The following is a 24,295-nucleotide window of genomic DNA, read 5'->3' on the forward strand; positions in this document are numbered from 1 at the left end:
GTGAGGTGGGTTGAGGGATGTGGTTAACATTTTCATTCTGAAATTTTAAAATGTCATCTTGATAAAATTCATCAATCTTTCAGATTCAAAGTAACTTCTGAATTTTATGTTGAGAAATTACCCATGGGCCTAATTTGTCCCATTTAGAACAATTTCTTAATGTTAGAATGTGTGGTGGACAAGGGAGATTTATTTACCTGTCCAGATTTTAGTTAAGTTAAATTTTGCTTAGTTTGTTTACATTTATGCAAACCACTTTTTTTTAAATAAGAACTGATTGGACCTAGATTGTGTCAAAATACATGATGCCTAGGTTGGTTTGGAGTTACTTTAAGTGATCATCTAGGTTGATAGCTACTTATAGGAAATGGTTTTGAGTAAATAACTCAAGATACTTTGGAAAAAACTAACATCCTCCTTTTTATTTTTTCATTATTGTAGCCATCCTATAATAACATGCTGCAAAATTTAAGGTACTTCTGCTATTTTATTTTATTTTTAAAAAATTGTTTATATATATTTTTAGTTGTTGATGGACCTTTATTATATTCATTTATTTATATGCAGTGCTGAGAATCAAACCCAGTGCCTCACACATGTTAGGCAAGTGTTTTACCACTGAGCCACAACCACAGCCCATGCTTCTGCTATTTTAAAGATCATGCTGGAAGACTGAAAACTGAAGGAGAAACTTTGAATACCAAGTACTCTACTCTAAATCTTGAACTCTAATTTACAATGAATCCCACTTTTAAAATGTGCTGAATTAAATCTAATTTTTTTTTTTTTGCACTTTCATCTCACTTAAGATACTGTGTCTGCATTAATTGTAAAATGTTATTTGGGAAGTTCATCAGATACTATTTCATTTTCAAATTTTTGTTTTATAGTTTATTTTGGTAACATTTCAGATGAGTTTACACAGTGACTATGATTAAACCGTGCATATTCACTGAAATATTTTGATGTCTAGTTTACACCATGCCAAACATTTAGAAATATATTAAGATATGACTCACTGTTACATGATTTCTTATATAGTGTGAGTCAAACTATGTTCCCTAAATAAAAATACAGACAGATGAATTTTGCTAAAACAGGCATCTTATAAAGTATGTTAGTCATGGCCTTAATCTCAACATCAAAAAAATTCCAGTATATCTGAAAAATGTACTAAATTTTTCAATTTTTAATCCTATTATTTGGCTTCAACTATAGCCATATATGTTCTCCCTTGGAAACATAATAAAGAACATTAGTCAGAATTAACATCTTAACCTTTTTATTCTTTCTTGTTGAAAAGAAATTCTTAAAAAGTCTTCTTAATTAACATTAGCACAATTGATATTGTGAAATAAATACCCTGACAATTGAACACATAGCTCCTAAAACACAGGTGAATCAAACGGACAAGTTAATTAAGTCCACTCCTTTAAGAGTAATATTGTAGTGACCAGAGAATACTCTCCCACCCACACAGAGAATGACAAAAGGTGCCAATGGCTTTCAACTTCATTGTCCAAATACCAGATCTCTTAAGCAATCGCAAGATAGCAGCTTGTCAGTTTTGGTTGCTTCCACATATTGACTTCCTGGAGAATTCATGCGAAGTTTCATTTGGTCTGACTGAATGCTGTGTGTTTATAACAGTCGTCGCATAGGAGATTGAAATAGACTGTGACTATGTAGGGTTTTAAACAAAGTACAAAACCACATGCTTTGTCTTTCAACAGGAAAGCTTAAATCAAAAGGCAACTGGATCTTAAGCACAGCTGGATGTCCCTCCAAAGGCCATGCAACATGCTCACGGAGGGTAGATTTTATGGAACCTTCTGACACCTTCTGTGAAGTGCCTTGTCAGCACTCTGTAGCTCCAACTGCTTCTTGAATTTTTGTTTATTCTGTTATTAGGGAAGTTTAATTTTGTTTATACACTGACTTTTTACATTTCCCCAAGGAACCATTTCAAAAGGATCTTCCAGATGCTAAATAATGAAGCACATCTTCATGACTGTCCACAGAGTTCAGCCTGTTTACTGGCATTTGACTGTGTAGAACAGGAAGTTTGTGTTGCATCTTGTGTTCTTAATGGAATCCGACAACAGAGGACTGAACGCATTAGTCTCAGAACAGGAGGCCTAAGGATGGCAAAGACCCAAGGGTCAATTATTGGATTGATTGCTAAAAATCTGAGAGCTTGCAGGTCCCACTTTTTCTTTCTGGAAGAGGTTTCATTCATATATGCAAAAATCTGTAAGAAGCAAAGCAGGGAAGTGATGTTAGTTTTACACTATAGCTGTGAATGGGCCGAGTCTGTGCTATTCCTTGAGATGCAACTGTGTCTTGTGCATGGTGGTGTTGGTGAAGGAGACAGGTGGCAAAATCTTATCCTTCTTTCATATGTATATTGTAACATAATGAATATACTTTCTCCTCTCTACAACTCAATGATAGCATATTTTCTGCAGATTATAATTAACACTGAGATCAGAGGTGACCTTCTGGTTTTGCTACTGGAAATGGAGGGAAATGAATTAACATTTCTGGGCACTTAGAACAGAATCTTTTAATATCAATAATAATGATAATATTAGTAGTTACCATTTAAATATATGCATCATGAATTGTACTGAGTACTAAACCTGCTTTATTCCTTTATTCTTTTTTTTTAAGAGAGAGAGAGAGAGAGAGAGAGAAAGAGAGAGAATTTTTTTTTAATATTTATTTTTTAGTTGTCGGCGGACACAACATCTTTGTTTGTATATGGTGCTGAGGATCGAACCTGGGCTTCATGCATGCCAGGCGAGCGCGCTACCGCTTGAACCACATCCCCAGCCCAATTCCTTTATTCTTTACAAAAGCTCTGAAGCTTAAATATTATCTCCTCTTAATAGATGAGGAAACAAACTTCAGAAATGCTAATAGTATCATGTTACACTTAATTTTAAATGCTCCATCTGATTTAATGATCACAATTCAGGGAGAGAGCAAGCAGCAGAGCACCATCAGCTTGAGTCCAGTTCTGGCCACTGACAGCCTGGGTTAGCAACCCAGGTAGTTTTGGCACCACAGGAAGGAAAACTTGCCTTTGTGCCTCAGTTTCTACATCTCAAAAACAGATGATAATGATAATAACACCTACTTTGCAGGGTTGCTGGGACAATGATAAGAAGCAATATGTGTTAGCTACTACAGCACTGCCCACATAGTAAGTGCTCTACAATGTCCATTTTACCAACAAGGACACTGAGGTCAGAAAAGTTGGGTGACTTGCCCAAGTACTCAAGGTTGCTTAGTGGCCTAGTAAGGGCACAAATTTCAGCTCTCTTGCTGCCAGTGCAGTGCTTGCTGTGCCAGGCCTGTATTAGAACAAGTGCCTTCGAACAATGTTCTAAACCCTGGGGTGGGGGACACATGTCACAGGGATCAGAGTTTTCAAATTGGTATCCCTCTCGTCTTACGGAGCAACACAATTTGTTGGTCAGATCAAAAGGAATGGAACTATATGTGATTGATAGAGACCAAGCACCTCCATCCAGCTGGCGGAAGGGAAAAAAAATGTGACTCATACCTAGTCATTTGACATTAGTTCTTTATAATGCACCAGGGACTCTTTGACCAATGCTAACCTGTGACATAGGGAGACATACCCTTCTCTCCCCAACACTCTTCCAAAAGAAGGAATAGTTCATTTCCTTTTTCCTGGTACTTACTCTGCAGGCATCTGGGAACTAGACAAAGCAAATTGCAGGCAGAGAGAAGAGTAGTCATCTTCGGGTTGCTTACGTAAGGACAATAGCAGGAAGGTTTGGCAGCCAGAGGTGTTTATGCCAGAGAATCTTGGCATAGGGAATGGAGAAAGAGTTGGCAGATGAGTAAGGAAAAAAGAAGAATTGATGGTGGGTTTCCCAGATCACAGAGAAAAGAGGAAAGTTAGATAGGAATATGCAATGAAGCACACGTTTTCTTGTCAGTGAAACTACTTTGGATGCTAAATAAACAGTATGGTGTATTAAAGAGGTGAATTTGGAGGTTAAAAATTCAGAATAATGGTGTACATAAGTCTGGCACATGGATGTGCATAAATAACTGAACACTTGGTCGTAAGAAAAATCCGTAGCTGCGTTTGTGATCTAGTTTAGGCAGAGAACATGGGTTGGCTAGCCACAACAAGCAGTGTAGACAGGGCTCAGCATTCTGGTGTCTCAGCTTCACCCATGAAGATGAGTCAGGTTTTCAGTGGAGAGTAACCTACACCACAGTTCCTGATCCTTTGAGAGCATGACGAAGTAATGAGAAGTGAAAAAGTGTTTTAGAGGATGAAGCAATTCTGTACTGTTTCCTTTCCTTTTCATCCTCTATGCCTGGTAATTTTCAGAATTGCTTAAAATATGCATTTCAAGAGGGGGCTGATATTTGGTAGAAGACAATTCCTTCTTTAACACTTGGGAATAAAACATGCTTCAGGGATCCTTGATGTCTTGATGTACGCTTTTGTTTTCTGCCTCCCCATTTCCCCCTACTTTGGTTCTTATCTTTTTTTTTTTTTTTTTTGCCTAGGGTTTACCACACTGATCTTGTGCATCTTGGACCTTTTACTTTTTTGTAAAATCATGGTAAAACATACACAACACAAAATGTGCCACTGTATCTATTTTCAAGTGTACAATTCAGTGGCCTTATGTACATTCACATTGTTGTGCAACAGTTATCAATTATATTGTAAATTTTCTGTATGTTATGTTTTGATAGCTGAAAAATCTCTCTGGCTGGGGTGAGGCTATCTGTCCTTGGGCTGGCTATTTCTTAGAGACAGCAGAAAGCATGTCTTTGATATAACAGTAGTAACCAATCCAGAAACACATCTCCTTTATCAGCCCCATAAGCCCAGAAGGCAATATTCTTCCATGTTAATCATCCCAAGGTCAGGGATTTCCCCATATAGCTTACTGCCTGCTGAAAGTATTTCAGCTAGCAGTTTCTAAACTCTCCACCTTGTCATGACCTTCCTGTGGAAACTCCAATAAAGGCAGTGCCTCTCCCCCCTCTCCTGCCCGCCTCCTGACAGATGCTGGTGCTTTTCTACATGGCCCTGCATGGAATCCCATGTCTTGTTTTCCTGAGCCTCTCCTGTGTCTCTCTTCTTCTCTCTCTTTCTCCCTCTCTCCCTTTCTCTCTCCATTTCTTTCTTTGGAGCTAACCCAGGGACACTTAACCACTGAGTTACATCCCCAGCCCTTTTTATTTTTTAATTTGAGACAAGGTCTCGCTAAGTTAATGAGAGTATTGTAGCCACTATACACTGAGGCTGACCTCAAACTTACAACCCTTCTGTCTGAGCCTCCTGAATTGCTAGGATTATAGGTGTGTACCACTACAACTAGCTCTGTGTCTCTCTTGTAAACACAATTGACTGACCCTAACTTAAAAGAACATTGAACAGCAACTATTGCCACCATCTGTCTCAAAACTGAAACTGAGCCCCTTAAATAATAGCTGCACATCTCCCTCTCCCTCTAGCTGACCCTGGGTTTTCAACAAAACTCTGACTCATGGGACATAAGGGAATTAATGAATAATATGTCAGTGATACTCTGAAATTCAGATGCAGAGGCTGGGGGAATTATTGTTATTTTGCATATACTGCCAAAATATTTTCAGTGAGAAAAAAAAAGTGCTGATCTCAATAAGTCAAAAGAGTTTTAATTCCTTAAGGTAGACCCTCACTATAGGGCTTTGCAAAGAATATATAGCTTGTGACACAAGTGGCACAGATGAAAATTAGTGCTATTTTTAGTGTTGTCTTGAAGCAGCCTCCCATGGAAAACTTCAGCTTGGCACTGACCAGGGGCTGTTTAAACTACTTTCCTATTATTAATGTAGCTACAAAGTAAGTTAAGAATTTCAGAACAAATGATGATTTTATTTAGCAGATCAGTGAAATCATCTGGGGAGCTTTCCAACACCTTACTCTCTCCCTCAGAGACTTGGATTTACTTAGGCTACACTAAGACATGGATCATGGCTATTTTTTGTTGTTGTTGTTGTTTTATTTTGTTTTGGTACTGGGGATTGAACCTAAGGGTTCTTTACTGCTGAACTACATCCCTGGACTTTTTTAAAAATTTTGAGCAGGGGCTCACTAAGTTGCTGAGGTTGGTCTTGAACTTGCAATCCTCCTGTCTCAGCCTCCCCAGTTGCTGGGATTACAGGCATGCGCCCAGTGGTCAGGAATTTTTAAAAGCCATTCTATCCTACCCCACCCCACACACCAGGTGATTCTAATGTGCAGACAAGTATGAGAACTACAGCTTTAGAACCTTACCTAAAATCTGAAATGTTTTCAAATTATTCATTAATCACACTTAAAAACAAAAGACCTTGTACAAGTCTCTGGGTTCAAGTTCCAGCACTGCAAAACCAACCAAAAAAAAAAAAAAAAGAACAGAAAAACCAAAACCAAAAAAACCATCCTCTTAGGCCTGGTCAAGCCAACAAATGACCAAGGCTCCAGAATTCAGTTCCCAATCACTAATACACAATCTGATTTTGCTTTGGATATTAAATCCTCTGGACATAACAGCTAACATTTATTAAACATCTGCTGTGGGCTTGGCATGGGGCTAAGCAATTTGTAAATCTTACTCTGTATAACATTTTCACAAACCTACAAAGTATTATTATTCCTTATTTATTTATTTAGTAGTGCTGGAGATTGAGCCCAGGGCCTTGTGCATGTTAAGCGAGCACTCTATAACAGAGCTACATCCTCAGCCCCAACTTTTAATCTTATTTTGAGACCGAGTCTCCCTAAACTGCTGAGACTGGTCTGGAACTTGTGATCCTCCTGCCTCAGTTTCATGAATAGCTGGGATTCTAGGTGTGTACCACCATGCCAAGTTTTATTATTCTCATTTTAGAAAGGAGGAAATCAAGGTTCAGAAGATCAGTCACTTTGCCTAAGATCACAGTCCAGCAAGCAGTGAGACACTTGTAGCCACTCCACACTGTGCTGCCATCTATGTAAAAAGCCTTTTCTGTGAAGTTTCACTTGAAATTCACAAATGACTGACAGAATTATAAGTCTCTGGATAACACTACTCCCGTTTATAGACTGAAAAGCTGCCTCTTTCTCTGTAGCTGTTCAGCATTCTCTGGGCATTACTCATCCCATGGCTAATTTACAGGCATCCCTTGTTATGTTTATCTGGCTTCTGAAAGAAATTAGGGTGTCCTGGCAATAGGCTTTGCATATTTAATTATTTTAAAAAACTTTGGGGGGAATTATTTTCCAGGTATGCCATGCTTTAATAAAGAAACCGTTTCCCTCAAATCACAGATGCTTTCTGGTAGAGGGAGACTAAACTTGTTTCCTGTCATAAGGAAAAACTGGACCATTTATTTATTTTTGTGCCAGGGATTGAAACCCAGGGGTGCTTAACCACTGACCTACATCCCCAGCCATTTAAAAAAAATATTTTATCTAGAGACAGGGTCTCACTGAGTTGTTCAGAGCCTCCCTAAGTTGCTGAGGATGGCTTTGGACTTGTAATCCTCCTGCCTCAGTCTCCTGAGCCACTAAGATTACAGGTTTACACCACTGCACCTTGATGGACCATAGATTTGGCTCCAGGATGAGTGTGTCCTTTGTCTTGTGCTTCTCAGAACTGAGAAGAGGAGAGGGTGCTAAGGTTAAAAGCTCTGGGCCTAACTATTCCAGGATGGTGACTCTTAACCCTTTGAGAAAATGATGGTCACTATGAATTACCTACCAAGGAATTGGATAAATTTTGCAAAAGATCTCAGAAAGATTCATGTGCTATCTGTGAAGCAGAAAGTCAAGAACCCTAGTGGTATAGAGGAAGTTTCAGCCTTCCAGAAATGTACTTTCCCTCCCTGGCCCTTCCCATCACAGCATATGTCCCAATTTAGGGTACTTTAATTTATTTTCAGTTAGGGGCAATTCTAGGCAGCAAAATACTGTCAGAAAAATACAGCTGGGTATACCATGATGATGTAAATTGAAGTACATCAGATCTGAGCTCAAGACCTAAATGGGGAGTGGTGGTCAGAAACTTCAAAACAAGACAGAAGAAGTCAAGCAAGCAGACTAAGTTATAGATTAACTTGCCTCTTGGTGGAAGCAAATCTATTGGCTGTGTTTCTGAAACAGAATGTCTCACCATCTCTATTCTTTTTTTCTTGTTAAACTTAATAATGTGATGGGCTCTTAGCATGCCAAGCAAGAAATATACATCTCAAAAAGCTGTTTTTATTTAAGCCAAGGACCTGGCCTAAACCATCAGAAACAGCAATGAGGATGCACTTGACCAAGGGTGTAGGCATAAGATACAAATTCTCTTTTGGGAAAAGGATAATGGTTCTTGATGTCTAAATTTTAAAAACCATATAATTCTGTGTCCGTTTATATTCCCCATTACATAGTACCAAATGGCAAAGGAAAAGATGTTCAATGAAAACACTCATCTAGAGGTACTTTCTCTTAAAAGGTAATGTATATTAAAACTGTCTCAACAATCCCCAAACACATGGTTAATGATGCCTGAATGGTAAAGGGCCTTCCAGTTGTTCATGGACGTTTACTAAAATACCATCAGACAAAAATTCATTATAATTATGCACAGAGATTTCTGGATTTCTCTTTAATCCCTACCTGAATTATTATATTTTGCATGTATGTAATCAGCCAATTTTACATCAGCTTTTAAACCCTCATTCATGTTACACTGCACATAAAGAATACCAGGAATGAACAGGAAACTCTAGTATTATTTACTTGAATTTTTTTTGTACTTCAATGATCAAATTTCCACTAATCAGATTTACCTAGAAATTATAACCCTAAAGAATTTGCAAAGATGAAGACATTTTTAGAATGAGTCAAAGGTTTGTTCTTGAAATTTCAGAACTGAATAAAATATATAAGCACTGTATCCCAATGGCATGTGAAAAACAGTTTAAAATGACCAGAAGCTACCCACGATCAGTAACATGGTGAGAAAGTAGCTTGATATGGTTTGGAAATTTAGACACAAACAGTATTTGAAACAAAAATGGAGGTCTCATATGTTCTCTGTGTTCTGTTCCATTTCAGGAAGAAAAAAAAGTTCTATTTATCACTGTGAAATGATGACAACAGCTGATTAACATAAGGAGGAATTTATTAATTTATACAGTACTCCTTTAGCAGATAAACAGTTTGGAATATGTTGTTGGTCTCATGCATGATTTCATATTGGACAGCCAAAATAATGTCATTTCCCAAACACCACATTTTTTTTTTTAATCACTAAAAAAAAAGTTTTATGTGGAAGATTTTATGTGAGGGGTTATCTGATTATTTCTTAATTTAGACCAGCATTTACATTAGCCAATCTCCTAAAATCTCAGTCTCAAGCTTTTATTTAATAAGTCTCCAGAGGAGAAAAAGAAAACCACACACTTGAGACCCAGCTTAGCTCCTTGAACTGACATGGAGAAAAAAGATCTTTGCCATTTTATTTTTAAAACTAACAAGCTAGAATCAAAAGGAAAAATATCTTTAATGAATTCACAGTTCTCTTGTGAAATTTTGGATTAATCTTCTCATGTCACCCCTGGAATGAGTATTTTCTCTTTGGTAGTATTACAGTTTAAGTGCATGGTTTTGGTGATTTAACTGCCTTTCAATCACACCTCAATCACTCACTAGCTGCAGGACCTACCTGAAGCTATTGGCCTCATCTGGAATCATAATATTATCTCCTTTATAGGTTGTTGTAAAGATGATGGGTTGATACAGTGCTCAAAAACTCAAAAACCTGTCTCTTTTGTGTTGATAATAATAATACATGAGGTTGAACTTGAAGTTATTTTAGGGTGCCTGTTATTTTATCCCCCATTTTGAGAGTTTCACTTACTAAAATTTGGAGACCCTTGACTGGCATCCTTGGAGAAGCCAGGTCTCTCTCCCATACCCTGGGACAATGGTTACATTAGTTGTTCCAGGTTTCTAAGTCCTCCATTTTCCTCTACTGCTTAGCATACTGTGGGATGGACTGGTGTCCTACTGGCACAGTTGTGAACTCTCCTCCTTGCTGATTAGTTGTCTGATATACTTTTAAGGGACAAAGAAAGTAGTTCTTTGTTATCCTGGGGAAGGGATGGGCAGAGATAGGATGGTTTTCTGGTGTTTCTGGGATACAAGGAAGAAATTAGTTGGAATATTTCAATAAATGTTTCTACATTGATAGCTTTTTTAATTGGTAATATTCTGGACATATTGGGTTAAATAAAATAATTGAAATTAGTTTCATTTGTTTCTTTTTACTTTTTGTTCTGTGGCTTATAGAAAAAAATCTAAAATTCCACATGTGGTGCAATTTGTATTTCTATTGAGCTGTGTGTACTCTGTTGGAGAAATAGGAGAATTTCTGAAGGCAATCATGAGCCCCTGCCTTATTTTATTGAGCTCCCAGGTAAGATGTGGGCAAATGGTTCCTACCTTGGGTAGGAGATTGGTATAGGCCATTTCTGACCAATATCTTAGTGTGGGCCAAATAGAACCACACTGCTCGGGGATGGGGGAGCACCTTCTGGGACACATGCCAAGTATTTGAAATGTCAGAATATATGAACCAAACAGTAGTCCTGAGTTTGAATTTATCAGATTGACCCTCAAGATATAACTTAAATCAGAATAGTGCAGCACTTCATAAAGCTTTTTTTAAATTTTTTTTTGTGTTATAAGTGGGTAGAATGCCTTTATTTTGTTTGTTTATTTTTATGTGGTGCTGAGGATCGAACCCAGTGCCTCATGCATGCTAGGCAAGCGCTCTGCCGCTGAGCTAAAGCCCCAGTCCACTTCATAAAGTTTGAAGTGGTATGTAGTGAAAAATGTATGAAGTGAAAGAATACTAACAGTTATGGCCAAAATTTTATTGATAAAATAAAATTAGTCAATGATCGATGTAGATGTTCTTAATCAGAGATAACTTTGAGATTTCAATTTTCTGTTTTGTGCCTTTTGGATTACCTACAGTTCATCTGACTATGATGTGGTAGTCCCAAGGCCAGGAGTCAGTTTGGTCAGCTTTCTGATTATGTTCATGCTAAGATTTTCTCCTCTTTGAGAACTTTTGCCATGAATATATGCAGAAGAAAACCTAGACAATGTTTTGCAGTTAGCTTCAATTCTACAGGGTGGTTTGGTGGAACTAAAGCCACCTCAAAATCTTCATCTGGCCTCCCCCAACCCCTCAACAGGCAATCTAAATAAAAACACAGCTTCAAGGCAAACCTCCCACTCTCCATCCCATCTGACTCTAAGTCCCTTCCTTTTGGAAGCACTAGAACTGCTCCATGCCTAATAGTAAATAAAGGAGGTGGCATGAAATACATATATATATATATATATATCTCAACAGATATATTTATTTATCAACAGGTGGCTATATATACATATAACCATCCGTTGATAACATGGCAATGACTGGAGTCCTCATGATGAACGACAAAGTGTATATGAAAATAGGGGAACCTGTTGAAAATCACTCTTTATTTTTAAAAATACAGTTTATGCAGTAGAACAGTCATGGTAAAAGGGGGAGACCTTTTTCTTCCTGTTTGCCTCTTCTAAATAAAAGGGAAATTAACAGTCCTTTTTCACACTTGAGCCCTTTCCTGGGCTACTGAAGTAACCAGAGGTGGAGGATATTTTTATAAACCCACTCATAAATGATAGATAAAAATTTAAGAACTGACATCTTAATTCCCACCAACCTAAGACAGTCACTCCCCCATTCAGGAATGGTTTATGTTCCCCAAGTTGAATTCTGTTGTTTGGTGGAACTTCAAGTGCTTTCTTTCATTGATAGTGTTCTGCATCTTAGATCTAATCCCCAAAAGCCAATTAGCCCTTAACATAATTGAAACCTCCTTCAGTAAAACAGAACAAGAGTGTAGAAGCCATGTTGGTTTCTACATTGCAAAATTTCTATAACACACTCTCTGCTCAAGGTGGAATGGGAGATGTCACCTCCACATGGTCCCACATTATTTAAGAGGGTACCTTTGACAAACTCCTCCTCATTTCCCCCTAAATGTGACTTACCCATTCAGACCAGCTTCTGCCCTCACAGGATTGGTGGGTACAAGTGTGAGGACAGTAGGGACCAGGGCAAAGAGAACATAGCTGAGAAATGAAGTTCACTGCGGGTGGGGATCATCTGTGGGCTTTTAGAACCCTGTGTCCTTTTCCACTGCTGAGGATGAGAAGACGAAGGAAACTGGAAGCAATGACAGAGATAGGCAGTAGGATAAAGTTACTTCTCCAACTTCTACATGACAAGTCAGACACTGTCCCTGTCTTTCTCTTCCAAACTCCCAATTTCTAACTCTTTCAGAGCTCATAACTTGCTTTGACATCCCAGCCTTCATTATCACATTACACTTGAGATGACTTTAATTCAGAGCATCCTAGAACTAACTGCCTGGAGGTTGCACTTAGCTGTGGCTCCTGCCCTTCTATTCCCAGGCAACCCCACTCTCCCTTCCTTGAGATGGATCCTCCCTGCATATAGCTTTGTGATCATAAAGTGCAGGACTATAAAATGAAGAGCACCTGTGTATATTCCTGCTAGTATCAAGATGATACTCTGTAACAGTTTACAATTGCCTTCTCTGGAGAAATCAAAAGCTTAGCAAAGAGTTCCTGGGCCAGTTCTCTTTTCCTCACCACATCATTATGGAGATGTCATGACTTTTCATGGCCACAGAGAGTTATGCTTGAATATATAAATTGTGAAACCTGTAAACTAGATGTTTGTTGAACTTTAAGGACAAAAAAAAAAAAAAAAAACTTCTGAACTTTCACAGGAGGGACCTGGTTCCACTTTCAATGGCAGCTAAAATGGTTTGAATTGGGGCTTGTAACTCTAGGGTGAAGGCTGGGCTGGCTTAGAAACATTAGGTTATGGACGTCCATATGCCAGATGGGGAGGAAGGAAATGAGGTAAAAGTGAAAAACGATCTTTACAAATTAGGACATATTTTTTTTTTTCAAGTTGCAAAAAGTTTGTAGGGCGGTGGAAAGATTGAGGTGAAGGTTGGCACTGAGCTGGGCTGTGGAAATGAGTGACTTACTGTGAAAGGCAAGGAACAGATGGCGAAGGTGATAGTCATAATAGACAAGAGGATGAGGTGGTCCGCTTCCTCCGCCATGGACAGCTTATCCCCTCTCTTGCGGGCCGCGGGACCCCGGCAGCTGCCAGAGGAAGGTACGCAGCGACTTCTCCTGCTTCGGCGGTGCATTCGGATGAGGTTGAGGATGACACTGAAGTTGCAGGCGAGCACCGCTACTATAAGCAGCAGGAGCACGGTGGCGTAAAGCTGCAGGTAAGCTGTTCGTTCGTGCCGGATGAAGCACCATGTCCCAGGGCAGTACTGAACGTACTGCCCATAGTCCAGCAGCGGCAGGGAGCAGAAAAGCAGAGAGAACGCATAGATGACTGGCAGCACCGCCAGGCCCCCGCGGCGAGAGAAGCGGCGCTGGTAGAAGTAGGGGTGCCCGATGGAAAAGTAGCGCTCCAGAGCCATAGCGAAGAGCATGAGCATCGTGGCCAGGCTGAAGAAGGTCATGGAGAAAGCGAAGTAGGTGCACGCTCGGCTTTCGGGCTCTAGGGCCACCAGAGTCTGGTTCCTTGCGTATGAAGCCAGCACCACCGGGCTGATGAGGCAGGTACCCAGCAGGTCTGTGAACACCAATTCGGTCACCAGCACGTGGAACAAGGAGATGGAATTTCTGCCACCGGAGGTGCGCCCCGCGTCCCCCCGCCAGCGGCGCGCCAGCAGCGCCAACGCGATGAGGTTCCCTAGCACCCCGGCGGAGAACATCACGGAGCTGATGGCTGGGCTTTCGCCAGAGGGGAGCCACTGTCGAGTCTCGCAGTTCTCGGACCCTGAGTCATTGGAGGCGTTGCCCATGATGGGATTTGTGAAGATAGGTGCCCTCCGCTCCCGGCCAGTACCTGGGAGGAGGGTCGACAACCCGAGTGCGAGACCCAGAGGGAAAAGAGGAGGGACCGAAATCCAGAGTCCCCTTCCGGCCCCCAACACGCACCAAGGGCAGCCTCGCCCCGGGTCTCCCGCCGTGCGCCCAGCGTTGGTTCAGTTGCTGCATCCGGTCGCCCAGGAGGCTCCAGCGCCTTGCTCTCTCTGACCTAGTGGGGAGCCCAAGTGAAGACAAGCGACCGCCCCCGCCCCGTGCCGTCCGCGGGGCGGGCCCAGGAGTGGCATTCCGCAGTGCAAGTGCCAGAGCCCGCGGGCTGCCGGCGAGGTCAGACGTCACACTTGCTCGGACGCTGCGAATCCCAGGGGCACGCAAGCCGGGAGGAGAGGGATTGGGGTTGGAGCACCAGCCCGGCGCTTCGCAGGGCAGGGACTCGCGGGCTACCAGCATCTGGGAGGTTCCCGCTAGCGGGGACGGCATTTCTCGCACCCGGGATCCCGAACTCAAAGCTGCAGGGCCCTCTGATGTCTGCTAGGAAGCGTTTGGCTTCGGCACAGGGCTGGGAAGGAGTGCGGGGATACTTTGGGGGTCTGAACAGAATACAAAAAAATACACAGAAAAGCAAAGCGACTCACCAGACACTGGAGAAGTTTGGAGGACCCAATCCCCTGAGATGAACCAGGAAATAACAGACATCAAAGACAGCTTGAAGACCAATATGTTTTTTATTTTTATTTTTTTAAAAACGTTCCCAGGAAGATACGCCACGAGGGTGGGACAAAAATTGGGAGGGAGTGAAAAGCAAGTCTGTCCATCCAAGGAACCAAACCGTACACACCACTGAGCGGCCTGTTGAGCTGCCGCTTGGATTCGATTACAGGAATTTCGCCTTTCCTATGTCAACACGAATAACTACTTGTTTAAGCAACCTTAAAAAAAAAAAGTTTCTTGTAGTTGATTAGAATTGTGTATGTGGCCACAGCTTGAAAACAACTTTACTTCATTGTTCTCTACTCCAGCTCAGTCTTTTAACAAACTGTTGATATGTTGTTTAGCATTAACCTTTTCACGTTCAATTAACCATGCAGGGACCATTGGAAAGAGCATTCCTGGTAGTGATTGGTGATTAGCCAATCTCAGAATGGAACCGACAAAAATGATGACTATCACTTGTTGTCATAATTACAATGGTGAAAATGGACTGCTACTTAAAACAAAATCCAGTTTGACAGACAATAGGGGCAATTATATTTTACCAGAAAGGTTATATTCTCTTGGGGAAGGGAGGAGCCCTGAAAGTTATAGGGATTTTCTCAGGGAACTGGCAAATACAGAGTTGTGTAGCAGGACAGGAAGAGCTGCCTGGCTTGCTTCTTAGCTTACCTTGATTCTGGCCTGGAGACTGGTATGCAGGGTTTCATGGTAAATTATGGCAAGCATAATTTACTGGACCCCTTGAAAAGGTTCTAGGCCAATTTTTCACCCATCAACAGCTACTACCTCAATCCCTAAACTTTTCAGGGCATGGATTCATGAGGGGGGAAGGGATCTCAAGCTCTACAATTTTCTTTCAAACTGTAAACTGCAGTTCAATAACATCTTATTACCAATTTTTGTCACTCAGTGGTTACTACTCTGGCACATAACCTTATCTTATCTCACCCTAAGCCATAGGGAAACTTTTTAAAAGAATCAAACTCCTAATAGAAAAACACGGTGAATCCATTTTACAGCATAGTTTACCGCAGACCATAGTGGGGCCCTGTGAGTCTAGGGGGCCTGGTACCCTATCAACTACTGTGTGATTCACCTTTACTTGCTGGCAGACAGACATGAAAATTAATTCTTCTAGTCAGAGATCTGACAATGCAGAATGCACAGCATGTGTGTTCAGTCAGATGTCTGACTAGAAGGGTTGATTTGCCATCCAGTGATCCTCAATTGGACATAAAATTTGTTACTGTAAGTCCAAGTCTAAAGCTGCTTCTTTCCATTTCTAATTTTAGTGTCAGTATCTTAATACATGTTTGGTTTACAAAAAGCTTAGAATTTCTTAACAGAAAACAAATTATAACTCTCAATGCTAGGATTGGACCATAAAGCTTTGCTAATGTTTTAGTTCCTGATTGTGAGGCCATTGTGTTTTGGGGAACACTATGTGATGGTTAATTTTGTGTGTCAACTGGACAAGGCCATGGCCTGTACAGGTAGCTGGTTAAATAGTCTGGAAATGTCTGAGGGTATATATAAGGGTATGTCTGGTAGAGGTGAGAACTTCAGTTGTGGACTGAATAAAGCAGATGGCTCTCTTCAATTGTGGGTGGGCCTCATCCAATCTATTGGGTGAGGAAATCTGAAAATGTAGAGAAAGGTTGAACACCCAGTTTGAGCTGAGATATTGGTCATTTTCTGCCCTTGGCATTCCTTCTTATCAGGTTTTCAGACCCAAATTGGAATCTTTGACATGGGTACTTTAGCTGTGAGACCCCTTCAACTACATCACAGGACATGTATATACAGCCATTTGTCACTTAGTGACAGGGATACATTCTAAGAAATGCATCATTGAGCAGTCTTGTGGTTGTGCAATCATCATGCAGTGTGCTTACACAAAAATGGCCACAACATCTCTAGGCAATATGATATTATGAGACCACCAGCATATAGAGTCCATAGTTTACCTAAACATAGTTATGTGGCACATGACTATATATTCAGGAGAGGTACACACACACACACACACACACATGCACCCACACACCAGCACACACACACACACACACACACACGCACGCATCTAGTTGGTTTGGTTTTTCTAGAGAATCCTAATACACACTACTTAAGGTCTAAAACTCATAGTTTTTATTTATGTATCCATAAAGTCAAATAAAGACTTTGGAATGCAAGTTATTGAAGGTCATTCCTCAAAAGAAAGCAAGGATAAACATGAAGGAAAAGAGAACTATAAGCAGAGGAAGCCAACAATAATTCTTGTTTGTAGTTCTATTTATGTTACTTGCCTAATCAAAAGACTAATTTAAATCTTTATGAGTTCTATGCATGTATACATATATTTCCCCCCCTAAATTCAGTTCTAAAAACACCACCCATGACCTGTAATATCCTAGACAAGGATCAGACTACTTCATTGAATCAAGCAGAAGCTCCCAAGAAAGAGAATTTATTGAAAGGACACAGTGATGTCCACTGCTACAGGGACATCTTTTTTCCCCCCTCACATAAGAAGTTTCTAGATTGCTTGCTGGTGGAGCTACAGGACACAGGCTCTTTTTGTCCTCTGGCCCTGTCATTCCTTGTGTGTTGTCTTTGTGTCTCTGTGCTCTTCCCCATGAAGCTACCAGTTGTTGCTTCCTGTACAGCTCAGGATTCAGTCGGAGAAACAGGACCACTACGAGGGATAAAGAATGTGAAATTTATTATTAGGCAGTAGCTAGCATTGCCCAATATGCTAGCCACCTGATACATGTGGCTATTTAAATTAATTAAATTTAAATAAGAGAAAATTTAAGTTTCTGGGTTTAAGAAACTCAAGTTTCAAGTGCTCAATATCCATATGACTAGTGGCTATCCTACTGAGTGGCTTGTTTTAAAACACTCCCTTCATCACAGAAGTTCTATAGACAATGCTCCTTAGGCCTGGGACAATGTGGGAACTGGTGGAAGAGTCTATGCAGTGCTATTTGCTGTCTTTGGTTCTTTGTTGATCCTGCTAGAATGGAGGGCCGGGTAGAGAGCTGGTTGTGGATGAGAGCAAGAACAGATTAGAAGGACAAACTGGAATCACGAATGATGGAAATCTTTGAGGACAGATTTGATCTGCATGTGTCTTGTTCTCTCTAGTGTCAGTGTCCTGCAGAAGAAGCTGGTGCCCTTCATGGATCTACAGATGCACTTGGTTTAGGATTTAAAGGAGCCAGAGGAGGAGATGTGGTGAGAGCTGGAAGACCTACAAGCCTGGGTGCTGCCCCAAGCATCGAGGTGAGTCAGCAGATTAGCATATGAGAGTGGCCAGTGTCCCTGGAGCCTTGCATTTTCCTTCAGAGCATAACCACAGTGGATGCTGCTTCCCTGCTGTCTTTCCAATCTCATGCAACATGTCACTTGTGATCAGTGCTAGCCTGGAACTTGCAAGGATCCTGGACAACAGTTCCTGCGTATCTTGGTTGACACATACAAAGCTACCACAAAACATCCTGGGTCCAGGGATCAATCTGCACCAACAGGGGCAAAGAAGAGAGAGCTCTACTCTCTTTTGTGCCTGTTTATTTTATCAAAAAAGTAAAAGGCTTTCTACAAGAACCACAGGAGACTCCCCTTATGTCTTATGGCCAGAACTTGGTAATATTGTCACCCCTTAACTCCAAAGGAGGCTGACAAAGGGGTCATTGAACTTTTCCAGCCTCTTCTGGAGTAGAGGGAGGCAAAGGAGAAGGAGCTGGGAATGGCCGTTGAGTTAGTGAGCCAAGAGTGTGTACTGCAGATCTGCATGGTACATCCCCTCAACCTCCTTATAGCTGGAAAAAAGCTCAATAATACTTACTTAGTCCAAGTCCTTCATTTACATGTGATAAAATTGAGGCACAGAGGGGTTAAGCCCTCTTCAAACAACTACTTTGACATTAGATTTTTGGCATCCCTTAGTTTACTGCTTAACCTAATTTTAACACTACCATTGCCAGGAAGTCCCTTTCCCATTTGGTTAAAAATAAAGGGTCAACCAAACTATACCAAAAAAAAAAAAAAAAAAAAAAAAAAAAACGACAAGGAGAAGAAGAAAGAGAAACTGACTTATAGAGCTTTGATTTTGAATTTAATAAATATGTTTAAAGAATTGAGGGAATTGCAACCAGTGAAACTCCACATCATTTACAACTTGCAAGAATGGGATGCTAATTAAAGTTATACTCCATGTATGTATAATATGTCAAAATACACTGTACTGTCATCTATATCTAAAAAGAAAAAATTAAAAAATAAAAAAGAATTGGGGGAAATTGTGAGTGAGCAGGTGGGGAATCTCAGTAAAAAGGAACCAAATGGAAATTCTAGAATTAAAATTCCAGCAGGTTGGAGTTGGAAGAGCAAACTTGAAGGTAGCCACATCTGGACATCTTTCTTTCCATGTCCTCATTACTATTTTGCTCCTGGAAAATATACTGCTCTTTCCACAGCATGGAAAATGTGGAGAACCCTGTTTCCTGCAACTTGTCTGGTTCTGCCCAGGAAGTAAGGCATAAGTTTTCTATGCTTCCAATCTCCCAAACCTCTTTGAGATTTTGGGGTGTGGGGTCACATTTTCTAAGAGAGCTTTGTGTTAAAATATAAGCTGTCCTTGTTCTCTTGACCTCCACCCTTCTTCCTTCACAGCCCGTGGAAGTGGCTGGGGACAAATGGTGATGCCCTGCTCTTCTTCATCCTATCTGACCTGGGTATCCTAAGCCCAGAAAGTGAAAAATCTAGAATTGAGGCCTGTGTTCTTTATATTCTGTTATATTGTCCTTTCTCTGAGATTGGAAGCATAGAACTCCTAGCTGCTGCTAAAGCTGAGGAAAGGTCTGGAATATCAGGAAGTACTGGGCAAAAATACAGAGGTTAATATGTCACATTATTATCTGGTTACATTTGTATTCACTTAGGTGTGTGTGTGTGTGTGTGTGTGTGTGTGTGTGTGTATGTGTTCAAGGCTTGGTGGAACTTATTACAACCTCACAGGTTGTTTGAGAACAATTTGATAAAGTCTTTGCAAAAAACCCCGAGTCAATAAAAAGTGCTTCAAAATGGATGGAAAAGTATGACAAGTCTCATCTTCAGGGAGGAAATATCAGAAAGGCAAATGTATGGCATTGCTTATTAGCAATAAGAGTTAGATCAAACAAATCATTCCACTCAGTTAGGAAGGCAAACTACCTGTAATTCTAATTTCCTTTTTAAGGTGGGTAGAGGACAAAGAATACAGTGTAATCAGGAATGTTCTGTTTTCTTGGATAGATTTGCTTTCAAAGACAGAAACAAAAAAGCAAGGCTTTACACTTCTTTGTGTAAAGTTATAATCCATTATAGAGATTTTAGAAAAATAGCAGGAAAAAAAAATCACTCATCAATGATCATTCAAAAGTAGTCACTAACATTTTGCTATAGTTTCCATAGTTATGATAACATTGTATAAAATATTTTTGTATAAAAGATTTTACATGCTGTTTTTCAAAAACTTAACATTTTAATAGTTTACATATGAAACAATGACCTTCATATGTCCTGAGAGCTAGAAATTGCATTTCCATAAATCTATTCTCCATTTATTTATTCACTCAACAGTGTGTTTAGACAAATACTTAGTGAAGCAATATGGTATAATTTTAAGAGCATGGGTCCTGGAGGCAGTTTTCTTTTAATTCAAATTTTAGTTCTGTCCTTAGGCAAGTGACCTCACCTCCGTATACCTCAATTTGCTCATTTGTCATGTAGTATAAGAGCAGTACCTACCTCGGAGATTGCTGGTCAACTTGGGGCCTTGGTCATAGGAAGCATTCAGCAAGTGTCAGAGTTTTTAATATTGAGCACTTTTATGTGCCAGGCTCTGAGTAATGTAAACATGATTTCTTTCCTAGGGAAGCTTATAATCAATTGGTCACTACTCCTGGAAACTATTAGAAGGCTCATACACTTATCTCATTAATCTTATGTTCAAATAGGGAAGGTCGGAGATGATGAAACTGAGGCTGAAAGTTTCAGATAAGCACTCCAAGTTATAAGTACAGAGAATTTCCTTTCAGTAATGTTTATGTTAGTACTAGGAAGTAAGCTAAATGTCAGTTAAAAGGGAGTTATATAAATACATTACACGCAGCTGTTCAATGGAATATTATGCAATTATTTTAAAATACAGCTCTCAGTGTGTTTAATGACATGGGTAGTTGTCAATAATGTTAAATGAATTAAGGGAGTCAAAAAACACTATGTATAATGTGGTTTAATGTGGGAAGCCATTCTCACACGTGATTGGGCACCTCCCAGATTGGGTGTGAGGCACTCTAGCTAAACTGTGTCGGAGCTTTCCCCACCCTCTCCAGGTGCGAGAGCCTGTCTGTGTGGGGGTGTGACTGACCACTGACCCTGAGGCCAATCACTGATCCTGACCTTGGAGTGCTGCCCCCCTTGACCTTCATTGGATGGAATTCTCCCCTGAATTTCTTGTTCCCCAATAAAAAGCCACTCCCTGGCGTGCTCTCTCTCTCTCTCCTGCTAGCCCTGAGTAATCCTTGCTGCCCTACCGGGTGGTTTGAGGTGTGAGCCAGAGAGGTGAGAGCTGTCTCGGACCTGGTCATAGAAAAAGGTAATTGAGTCTGTGTGTTTATTTTGATCTCACTAGTTAACTTTTATGCCACGAACCTCTTTAATGAAATCAGTGCTCTGGTCGCATGGTGGAGTTTAATTTTTGCAAAAATAAACACATCAAGATATATGGTTAGGTCCCGGAACCGCCCGGGCTCAGGGCTGCGGAGCCTGCGGAGGCTGCTTCTTGGACCCTGCTACTATCAGAGCAAACACCAAGCACTAAGAAGCCGAATTCCGGCTCCCGGAACTGAGCCCGCGGGGACTGCTTCTTGGAGCTTACACTTATAGGAGCTTACACCGAGCACGGAGCGGCCGAGTTCCGGAACCGTCCCGGAACCACCCTGGCTCAGGGCTGCGGAGTCTGCAGAGGCTGCTTCTTGGACCCTGCTACTATCAGAGCAAACACCAAGCACTAAGAAGCCGAATTCCAGCTCCCGGAACTGAGCCCGCGGGGACTGCTTCTTGGAGCTTACACTTATAGGAGCTTACACCGAGCACAGAGCGGCCGAGTTCCGGCTCCCGGAACTTCCCTGGACTGGGGCTAGGAGCCCGCGGAAACTGCGTCTCGGTCCGGGTCCTGCTGAGGGCCGGTCAGGACTCACCTGTTGCTTGGGTTGCCCGGCAAGGGGAACGAAATGCTGCCATTTGCATAGGATACCAACATGGCAGAGATCTGATGTCAGCAGAAAGCGGTGGAGGAGAGATCTTCATCAATACCAGCGGTGACATAAGCAGTTGGTCTCCTGGTAAGGGGGGTGAGGCTCAGTCACCTGAGTCTCCTCAATTTGTCCTCCAGCCAGAGGGAAGGAGCCGGGCCGCCGCCAGCCCCCGGAGCAGGCCCAGCGGCTCGCCAGCGTGGTGACCGCGTGACCCCAATTGGAGAGGGGGCGGAGCGGAGCCGCCACCCACACCCGCCAGGTGGGCAGACCCACGACCCAGTAGTACATGGGCGTGGTAGGAGGGGCAGGGCAGAGCCGCCCTTCGCGCTTGCAAGGTAAACAGACCTGTGACAGCCTGGCAGGTCAGGCCCAGTGGCCTGCCATTGTGGTACACACGTCACCCCAACTGGAGTAGGGGCAGAGCAGATCCTTCTCCCACGCCCGGATCAGGCCCTGCCGGTGTGGTGGTCACGTGACCCCAATTGGAGTGGGGGCGGAGCGGAACCGCCACCCGTGCCCGCAGGGTGAGCAGACCAGTGATCAACCTGCAGATCATGCCCAGGGGTCCGCAGGCGTGGTAGGAGGGGCAGGGCAGATCCGCCGCCCGCGCCTTCAAGGTAGGCAGACCTACAACAGACCGGCGGATCAGGCCCAGGAGCCTGCCGGCGTGGTACAAACACCACCCTAATTGGAGTAGTGACAGAGCAGAGTTGCCTCCCTTGCCAGGAACAGGCCCAGCGTCCTGCAGGTGGGGTAGTCACGACACCCCAATTGGAGTAGGGGCAGAGCAGAGCCTCCACCCGTGCCCGAAAGGTGGGCAGATCTGCGACCGACCAGCAGGACAGGCCCAGTGGCCTGCTGGTACGACAGACACGTCACCCCATTTGGAGTAGGGGCAGAGTAGAGCTGCCGCCCGCGCCTGCAGGGTAGGCAAACCTGCAACCGACCAGCGGATCAGGCCCGGTGGCCTGCCGGCGTGGTACACTCGTCACCCCAATTGGAGTAGGGGCAGAACAGAGCCGCCACCAGCTCCCAGAACAGGCCCAGTGACCTGCTGGCGTGGTAGCCACGACACCCCAATTGGAATAAGGAGAGAGCAGAGCCGCCGCCCGCACCTGCAGGAAAGATACGCAAGCAGTATGAAAAGACAAGGAAAGAAAGGACCACAAGCAATGCAGGTCAACGCAACTTTAGAAGAGGTAACAGCTGCAGCAGATGGAATGTCAGATAAAGAATTCAGGATATACATGCTTCAGATGATCTGGAGTATCAAGGAAGACATTAAACAGCAAAATCAGACAATGAAAGATCACTTCGACAACGAATTACGCAAACAAATCCAGGAAGCAAAGGATCAACTATACAGGGAGATAGAGGTTATAAAAAACAAGCAATCAGAAATCCTAGAAATGCAGGAAGCAATAAACCAACTTAAAAACTCAATGGAGAATACTACCAGCAGAGTAGAACACTTAGAAGATAGAACATCAGACAATGAAGACAAAGTATTTCAACTGGAAAAGAACATAGACAGCTCAGCAAGACTGTTAAGAAACCATGAGCAGAACATCCAAGAAATATGGGATAACATTAAGAGACCAAACTTAAGAGTCATTGGGATACAGGAAGGTACAGAGCTCCAAACCAAAGGAATGAGCAGTCTATTCAATGAAATAATACAAGAAAACTTCCCAGACTTGAAGAATGAGACAGAATCCCAAATCCTAGAAGCCTACAGGACGCCGAATGTGCAAAATCATAAGAGATCCACACCTAGACACATTATAATGAAGATGCCCAACATACAGAATAAGGAGAGAATTTTAAAAGCTACAAGAGAAAGGAAACAGATTACATTTAGGGGTAAGCCAATCAGGATAACAGCTGATCTTTCAACACAGACTCTGAAAGCTAGAAGATCCTGGAATAACATATTTCAAACACTGAAAGAAAATGGGTTCCAACCAAGAATTGTGTATCCAGCGAAATTAAGCTTCAGGATGGAGAATGAAATTAAAACCTTCCACGATAAACAAAAGTTTAAAGAATTCGCAGCTAGAAAACCATCTCTTCAAAACATCCTCGCCAAAGCATTACAGGAAGAGGAAATGGAAAATAACAATGAAAACCAACAGTGGGAGGTAGGACAGTAAAGGGGGGGGGAAATAATCAAAGAGGAAAACAAACAATGTTTAGTAACAGAAATAAACAAATATGGCTGGAAGAACAACCCATATCTCAATAATAACCCTAAATGTTAATGGCTTAAACT

At 41.9% G+C, this 24,295-nt stretch overlaps 1 protein-coding gene across 2 annotated transcripts; it reads right to left on the reverse strand.

Moving 5' to 3' along the window:
• Positions 1–1,265: 1,265 nt before the first annotated feature.
• On the reverse strand, positions 1,266–14,220 carry Ptger2 (prostaglandin E receptor 2). Of its 2 annotated transcripts, XM_046461818.2 has the most exons (3): positions 13,144–14,220; positions 12,113–12,287; positions 2,124–2,251 (listed from the first exon to the last, which is right to left on the reverse strand). In XM_046461818.2, exons 1-2 carry the CDS (start codon positions 13,981–13,983, stop codon positions 12,135–12,137), a joined length of 993 nt encoding a protein of 330 aa, XP_046317774.1. In that variant the 5' UTR covers positions 13,984–14,220; the 3' UTR covers positions 2,124–2,251; positions 12,113–12,134. The 2 variants fall into 2 exon arrangements, with proteins under 2 accessions (XP_046317773.1, XP_046317774.1); XM_046461817.2 differs by lacking the exon at positions 12,113–12,287 and having other exon boundaries at positions 1,266–2,251; positions 13,144–14,213.
• Between the last annotated feature and the right edge of the window lie 10,075 nt (positions 14,221–24,295).

The sequence above is a fragment of the Marmota monax genome, unplaced genomic scaffold (assembly GCF_021218885.2).
Source record: "Marmota monax isolate L192 unplaced genomic scaffold, Marmota_monax_Labrador192_F-V1.1 WCK01_AAM20220418_F8-fsc00001, whole genome shotgun sequence".
Lineage (NCBI taxonomy): Eukaryota > Metazoa > Chordata > Mammalia > Rodentia > Sciuridae > Marmota > Marmota monax.

Bases quoted from the DNA above. Each gene is read 5' to 3' on its own strand.
- Ptger2 (XM_046461817.2), bottom strand. From the start codon at position 13,983: ATGGGCAACGCCTCCAATGACTCAGGGTCCGAGAACTGCGAGACTCGA. The intron at 2,252-13,143 runs GTAAGTCACTCA...TGCTTCTTACAG, and splicing joins TCTGTTCCTTGCCTTTCACA to ATTTTTGCATATATGAATGA.